Below are 8,284 nucleotides of genomic sequence, written 5' to 3' on the forward strand. Positions count from 1 at the left end.
ACTATTCTTCTAAGTTCTTATGGAGCTGCAGCGGAGAGGAGGGCAGTGAGCCCCTCATGGGAGTCTCGTCCAATCGGGGTTATGTCATGTGACAGCGAACCCTTACACACACACACACACACACACACACACACACACACACACACACACACACCCCTGCTCTCTGAGACTCCTTGTGGGCATTCTTGGAACTGACACCAGAAGAGAGCAGCTGCATCCTAGAGTGGCCATTAGAAGTGGTAAATAATGCCTGAGTACATCATAGGTGAAAGTGTGTTCTTGCTTCTTCTGTCCCAGCCTGGGACGGCTTTCACTCACTGCCCTTGCCTCAGCCTTCTTTTGCTCTGCCAGACTTCACCAGGCTCTCTCCCCCTTCTCTCTGTGTGTCTCTCTCTTTGTGTCTCTGTCTCTCTCTCTGTCTCTCTCTGTCTGTCTCTGTCTCTCTGTCTCTCTCTCTGTCTCTCTCTCTCTGTCTCTCTCTCTCTGTCTCTCTCTCTCTCTCTGTCTCTCTCTCTCTCTCTCTCTCTCTCTCTCTCTCTCTCTCTCTCTCTCTCCATCCTGGGAAGAGGCACTGTGACCTATACCTTTCCATCCCCTCTTCCCTCCTTATCCATTTTTTAATGAAGGAACTAAAAACTCTGCACAGACATGAAGAGATGCTGAATGGTCTGGGGTCCACAGTCCTGAGCCAGGTGAGTCCTCAGTCACTCTCTCTCCCTCTGAGTGCATTCACAGGGATCCTGTGATGTGCCCTATGTACAGGGAAGGCCACAGGCCATGCCTTCTGTAGGGTTCTGGACCTCAAGAATATAAGATAAATCTATCTGCTACCATGAGTCAGGCAGGCCTAGGAATTCCAGGAACCTGAGGGCCTTTCCCACGCACCTGCAGGCAGGCTCCCTGAAAGGATCTACTTGAGTGGACTCTGCCAGGCCAGGACAGGCACCTGTAGGCAGGCTCCCTGAAAGGATCTACTTGAGTGGGCTCTGCCAGGCCAGGACAGGCACAGAGTGGCTGCCAATGCTCTGAGTTGCTCCTTCTGTCCCTTCCCTTCCCCACAGTGTGTCTTTGCTTTTGCCTTTAACAAGACTTCTGAGTCAGCCTAGGGACCCGAAGCAGAACGCCAGGCCCTAGAGAGCCATTCCTCCTGCCTTGCCTTCTCTTCCTCCTCTTCCTCCTTCTCCATTTATGTATTATTATTGTGTGTGCATGTTTGTGTGCATGTATGTGTGCATGTATGTGTGATGTGCCTGTGTGGGTGCATGCGTGCTATGGCACAGGTGTGGAAGTCAGGGACAACTTGTAGGTGGCAGTTCTCTCCTTCTGCCTGATTGAGGCAAGGTCTCTCTTGTCCCTGCCATGTCTTAAACTCCAGGCAAGCTGACTCGCACATTTATAGACAATTTTCCCGTCTCCACCTCTCACCTCACCGTGGGAATGCTGAGATCACACATGCACACCATCACTGGGTTCCCGGGCTCAAACGCAGATAAACAGGCTCGTGTGGCAAACACTTTTACCCTCTGGGCCACCTTGCCAGCCTCCCTGCTTCTCTGGTTTTGCATAAAGTAGCCACTGAGGTGAGACAAGATATTCCGTTGTGTCCACAGTGGGAAACCCTCAGGACACCTTCTGTGGGCCCGTGGAGCATCCTCCTAGAAAGGACTGCGAAGTATCTTCTCTATCTCAAGGGCGAGTTTGAACTAAACAGGGTAAGGAGCCCCGTTTTGGTCTCGTTTTGCAAACAAGGAAACAGAGGCCCAGGAGGCTATTCCCTGGCCGTGGTTGCACAACTGAGTAGTTTCTGAAAGGACCAGAACTCCTACTCCAGGTTGCGGGGGAAGGAGTGTATAGGGGGGAGTGTGTGACAATATTTCTTGGGTAAGATGAGGATGAGGCAGCCCCAGGCTGTCAAAGGTCAGGCATGAGTTGTGCCCTTCACGAGGCCAGCGGTCCAAAGGGGGTTCTGACTCGCCCAAGGCCATGAAGCCTTGAGTGGGCCTTTCGCCTCCCACGCAGTGAAGGGCTATCTCAGCTTGCTTCACAATGGGCAGACAGGAAGGTGGCAGAATCCCTGTACAGAGCGAGGGCTTTGCTTGGAGAGTTCCACTCCAGACTTCCAGTTCTGGAGCGCCGCCGCGGGGAGAGCGGGGGAGGGGTTGGGAGCACTTGGGGGTAACTTCAGAACTCCAAGGGGCCTTGGGCCTGCAGAGAGCCTGGGGACTCCTGAAGGTGCTCCAGTACAGCACAGAGGGTGGAGCCCAGCCTTCCACCTCCCTCCCCCTCACCGGGAGGCCAGGGCGGGCCAGGCACCCAGGGAGGAGGCGGTGTCCCTGGCTCTCTGCCCAAGGTGCAGCAGCTAGGCGAGGCGGGGCTGGACCAGCAGGGGCGGGCGCCCTGCCTGGTATTAAAAGGGGCGGTCAGGGCACCTCGGCAATGAGCTCCCAGCTCGGCTTAGCAGCAGGACGCTGACGACAGGCGCTCCCCGCTCCCCTGGTCCAGCCAAGCACTCTGCCGCCGCTGCAATGGTCTCCACACCTGCCGCCTGGTGCTCCATCGCTCTGGCCCTGCTTTTGTCCCTGCATGAAGGTGAGCTGCCTTCACTCATTGGTTGCTGCTCCGGGGGTCTATCCTTTGGTATCTCCTCCAGGGGTATGGTGTTTCCCAAAGCCAGCCGGGGGCATAGAGCAGGGAGCCCCCAATAGGAGCTGCGTCTGCAGGGTGCAGGCACTGCATTGGTGGCTGGGACTTCCCCAGGCTAGCCAGAGTGGTTCCTGCGCATCAAGGGTGCCAACTTCCTTATTGTGCAAGAGGAGGAGCCCTGCGGGTCCCCATCCCAGGCAGGCCAGGTGCCCTGACCTCCTCTCCACCTTTCTCTCTCCCTCCCGTGTGCAGGGAAGGGCCAGGCAGCTGCCACTCTGGAGCAGCCAGCCCCAGCACCCAAGGGCCGCAGCCCCCACCTGCGTTTCCGCCGTTGCTCCTGCAACTCCTGGCTTGACAAGGAGTGTGTGTACTTCTGCCACCTGGACATCATCTGGGTGAACACTGCAGGGTGAGCATCCACCGGGGCTGCGGGAGCGGGTCGGGGTGAAGGCCTCCAGCAAACTCTGCAACTGCCTGGCTCACCATGGGGCTCAGATGGACACTGCGAGCGTGCCCATAGTTGCTAGTGATGAACCAACATGGGGGCCACCATAGTCAGGCAGAGAGCTGTGTATCCTTCAAATCCTCACAACGGCCTGTTAGGAAAGTGTGAGTTCCATTAGGGTACTGAGGCTCAGAGAGGTGAGGTGAGCTCTTCAGGATCACACAGGGAGAAGTGGCGGGTTCCTTCCCAAGTCTAAGGATGCTGGAGCTCAACCACACTTCCCCTGCAGAGAATCATCCCATGCATGACAGCAGCCATGCCCAGGCCATGCTCTGTGTGGAACACCACAAGTACAGTACCATCTGCTGAGCCCCCAGCCTCCCCACAAGGCAGGCACTGTGGCAGCTCCCCACAGGACAGACAAGAAGTCTGCCTGGGATACCCTGGCAGGAGCCAGAGCTGGGTTCTGCCTGCCCCGTGCTGCCTCCAGGCCCCTGCATACCTCAGGTTGAAGTTTTTGTGTATGTATGTATTTTTTTTTCCTTCTCCAAATTGCATAAGGCAAGAGAAGCTGAGCATATAAGCGTGTGTAGAGCTAATCCACATCCAAACCCTGGCTCAGGGCGGGAACCCTGCCAGTCCCTGCGTGTCGGGTCCACCCAGAATCACTACAGTTCCAACTGCCAGGCCACCTAAAATTAGCTGTTGACCAAAGGTGTTGGGTGGACAAGCCTCTGGGCCCCTGCTCTGCCTCCCTTAGCCAAACTGAATCAGAGATCAATCCAATTACACTTGTACACACACACACACACACACACACACACACACACACACACAAAGGCACATTTGTCACATTTCCCCCAACAAATGGGGACCAAATAGAGGCAAGTTGGCTGTGAGCTGGGGGCTTCACTCTGGGGGCTGAACTGGCCCTTCCTTCCTCACGGCCTAGACAGGGGGCTCCTTTGAGCACAGAAGACCAGTCCAGGCTTCCTAAGAACTGCAGACTCCACTCCTTACGTTCCCCAGCAGGAGCTCCTAGCAGATCAGTGTGCAGAGGCATTGGTAGGGGAGTCTGTGACTTTAGTGGCTAACTTAGTATGGGAAGGAGTGATGGGTGGTCACCTTTCATGGCCATCCTGGAGGTGTGACTGGCTGTTCAGTGTAGGCCGTCTCTGATGGCCAATGATGTGTTGTTTATCTAATCCCGTGTCTCTCCTCTCTTTTCCTCCTCTCTGCTTCCCCCCACCCCGTGTACACACTACCTTGCTGGCTTCCCGCCCACAGACAGACAGCTCCCTACGGCCTGGGAAGCCCGCCAAGGCGCCGGCGCCGCTCCCTGCCAAGGCGCTGTGAGTGCTCTGCTGCCGGGGACTCTGCCTGTGTCACCTTCTGCCATCAAAGACCCTGGTAGGTGGACTCCTAGCCTGCAGGGGTGGCGTGACTGCGAGCCGGGACCAGGCCTGGAAGCAGGGTATCTGGGAGACTAGTAGAGGGCAGAGGCCCAGGGGAGACAAGCACTGTCCTAGAGCCCATAAGTACACTGGGTCCGTGGCAGAGTCCCTTCCACAGAAATATCCAGAGTTCCTCCCTCTGCACAGCTCCACGGCTTAGGGGAACATACATGCCCACTCCTGGGCAGGAGGAGAACAGCCAGGTGACAGTCCAGGCTCAGAGAGGGGCAAGCCTTGGGTCAGGCCCACAAGGAACCAGGCCTGACTGGGCTTCAGGTTCTAACCCGAGGCTCTGGCACTTCATAAGTTTGTTTAGAAGAAAAATCACCTCTGTAGCTGGCAGTCTATGACAGGTACCAGCGTTGTCATTATTGTCAAGGAACTGGAGAATGGATGCCAGGTCTCCTTGGTTTTCCCATCTGTGAAGGGGAAGGCTACATTCCTCCCCTCCTCCTCCTGGACCATTGAGAAAGCAAGGACTGTGTGCTCCAGTTCCCATGACAGTTTACGAGAAACTCCTCCTCTAGAGCTGGGGCTCCACCCCTGCCTCAGTTTCCCCCTGCAACTGCAGGTGGCCAGATTCTGGGAAGGCCAGCCACCCATCTGCCCCTTTCTGAAGCTGAGAACACATTCCCAGTAGCTCAGTTTTCCTTGGTACCCACCCCGCCCGGGAGGGAAGGGTGCCAGGTGTGCGCAGTGTGGAAATGGATCTGCTCCAGAGGGCAGGGGTGGGGGCTGGGCTGGGCCTGAAGCCAGGTAGCTTCAGGGTTCTGGCCAGCCCCTCACTTGTTACCACTCTTCATTCAGGCCTGAAACTGTGATCACCCCAAGCAGCCGGGCTCCCGGAGCTGTGTTAAAGACTGGCATGAAGTGGGCCGCTGAGGGAGACCTCCTCCGAAAGCTAAGGTGAGGGTAATTGCATGCTTGGTCACTTTCTGTATGCTTTACGTGTTTGCCTTATTCTCTGTGGGAGGTAGGACTCGGTCTTCATTGTCTATCCTAGAAAACTAAGGCTCAGAGAGGCGACACCACTTGTTTAGAGTCACAGAGCACCCGTCACATCTGGATCTATTTTACATGCATGAGTGTTTTGCCTGCATGAATGTATGTGCATCACATGCATGAATGGGGTACCCTTACAGGTTAGGAGAGGGCATCATCTGCATGTAACTTATGTGCTCTAAGGTCATTGGATCCTCTGGAACTGGAATTATGGATTGCTGTGAGCTGCCATGTGGGTCTCTGCAAGAGCAGAAAGTGCTCTTAATGCTGAGCCATTTCTCCAGCCCCAAGCCTGTTTTCTTAACTACTACATTCTGTGACCATCAGGTCTGGATCAGGCCTTGAGGGCTTTGACTGGGAATAACCAGTTATTCATTCAAGCATCTTCCCTGTACGGGGGCTTGGAGTGACTGACTCCCTGTGTCCCTTGCTCCTTCTATGCTCCCTAAGGGATCTCCCCAACTTGGTGGCCACAGGTGGCTCAGCACAAGGACCACAAAATGTTTGTCCAAGCAAGCCAGCTTGAGGACAGAAACCTCACCTTGGGCCGTTAGCAAAGGGACCCAGGGGCAACTGGTGAGACAGAGACTACTGGCCGAGAAGCCCACTTCAGCCCCAGACAGGCTTTGTGAGCTCTGGCTCGGGGCTGGGTTTCTCTGTGCTGCAGAGTTTGAAGCAGGGAGTTTGTAATGTCTATCCTGCAGGGTTTTCACGAGATTGTGTGTGCTAATATGTACGAAGCATGTCCCTGAGAATAAGGGAGGCTTTGCAAATACACATCACTTCACAGTGTGTAGACAGCACAGCACTTCACAGTGTGCAGAGAGATTGCTTCACTACCCGAGCATTCATCCTGCTGGCAATTCGGGTTGTTTTGTTGTTACTGTTGTTTTTTGCTATTGTTTTGGTTTGGTGTGGTTTGGTTTGAGACAGGATCTCACTCTATGTAGCCCAGGCAGGCCTTGAGCTCAGGGCTATCCCACTGTCTCAGTTCCTCAAGTACTGGGTCTAGTTGGTGTCTTAAAAGTAGAGAAAGGGCCTCAAAGAGGGTGAGCCCTGCCCACCCAGGTGTCCACAGCCTGGTCCTGAGACCCGCTTTCTCACTCCCAGATATAACTCTTAGGGTCAGAAAGTAGATGGTAGAAAGTTCCCAGAACTGTGGCAGTGACCTCAGCCAAGCTCAAAGGGCCATGAGGACCCTGCTGTGTGGACAAAGCCACCTTGCAGCAGACGGTAAACTGCAGACAGATTAGAATGTCGCAGTTTAGGACAGAGGAAGATGGGCACTAGGAAGGAAAGGCATTCACACGGTGTGGGAAAAGGAAAGCACACCATGGGCAGTGCCCAGGCTGTCCTTGGCAGACCCCATCATCCTTGCAACATCTGATACTGAGTATAAGCACTATGAGTGGCCCCATGAGCAGAGAAGCTCAGACCTGGACCCAGACCTTGACATGCAGACCTTGCTTGGGGCTGCGGCCACACTCTGGGGTCGCTGTTACCTGAGATCTAGGCAGAGGCTCTAGGCCCAACTACCTGTCTTCCAAGGGAGCCCTGGATGGCCTGTGTCTCCTGAGATGCTAACTGATCCTTCTCCGCTTCCAGGGACATTTCTGCCACCAAGCTCCGCTTTGCCAGGCTACAGCCAGAGGTGACAAGAGAGTCCAGTCCTGCACACTCTAGACGGAGGAAGAGATAACCCTGTGAGCTGCAGAGCTATGGAGAAGGAAGCCCACGTGGAGACGGGGGGAAATGGGCAGCTATGTGGGAGACCCTGTGCCTGCCTTCTGGACCGAGACCTCAGCCCGGGCTGGCCAGACCCATCCGATGGGTTCAGCACAAGCTCTGGCCTCTCTTACACTGCCAGGGCCGCCCTCAACACCTCAGCAGCAATACAGCCTCCCAGGGCTGGCTGCTGGGTACAGTCCTGCTTGAAGGAGCTATGTGAGGCCAAATGAACACGCTAACTGCGTCCTGAGGAGTGTCCTGTTGGCTGGGCAGCCATCCAGGAGCAACCCACAGCAGGATACAATTATACCATACCTGGAAACTGGACGGACGGGCCATCCTGATGACTGACATCCAGGCTGGCCCCTATGGTCCTCTCTGAATCCCCCTCCCTAGAGGCCTTGCAATTTTGTTCTCTTGGGACACTTTTGGGGGGAGGGGGCAGGGCCTGCTCTGCTTCACTCATCTGTATATAAGTTATTTGCTCCAAGAACTTTGAAGTTCTTCTTATTTATTTTAATGTATTTTTTTAGAGCCTCGACTGTTTACTTATGAACTCATGTTTGTAATAAAGGATGAAATGGACTTCTAGGAGTTTTGTCTTAGCCAAGTAGAGGTGAGAGGTTCCTCCCCAGGAGGGATCATTCGGGAGTTAAAAGGACACAGGGAGAAGAGGAAAGTTCAACAACGTGGGTAGCTGGGACCCAGGTTCCCCCTGTCCCTTGCTGGGTTTCTCTGGTTACTAACGTGCCTTCTCTGGGCTTTTGCCTGTCATGACTTAGACAGCCATCTGCAGCTGTGACATCTGGAGTCACAGCAGACAACACAATGGCCAGGCCCTTCTCAAGAGCGTATTTGGATGAAGTTAGATCCATGAGAGAGCAGAGACCATCTTCAGCTCCAGAAAGCTTGTTCAGCCAGGGCCTGACTGGGAGGCCACAGCACATCTGTCCTGTAACAAGTGGAACCAGATGGATACATGTCTGTATGCAACCTGGTGGTCGGTGATGGG

General features: G+C 54.8%; 1 protein-coding gene across 1 annotated transcript; it reads left to right on the plus strand.

Annotated features, from left to right (window-relative positions):
• The first annotated feature begins 2,525 nt into the window (after nucleotides 1–2,525).
• Edn2 (endothelin 2) lies at nucleotides 2,526–7,618 on the plus strand. The gene is made up of 5 exons (XM_059256091.1): nucleotides 2,526–2,589; nucleotides 2,896–3,052; nucleotides 4,376–4,498; nucleotides 5,350–5,448; nucleotides 7,150–7,618. The coding sequence occupies exons 1-5, from the start codon at nucleotides 2,526–2,528 to the stop codon at nucleotides 7,241–7,243; spliced, it is 537 nt and encodes a 178-aa protein (XP_059112074.1). The 3' UTR covers nucleotides 7,244–7,618.
• The last annotated feature ends 666 nt before the right edge of the window (nucleotides 7,619–8,284 follow it).

The sequence above is a fragment of the Peromyscus eremicus genome, chromosome 2 (assembly GCF_949786415.1).
Source record: "Peromyscus eremicus chromosome 2, PerEre_H2_v1, whole genome shotgun sequence".
Classification (NCBI taxonomy): domain Eukaryota; kingdom Metazoa; phylum Chordata; class Mammalia; order Rodentia; family Cricetidae; genus Peromyscus; species Peromyscus eremicus.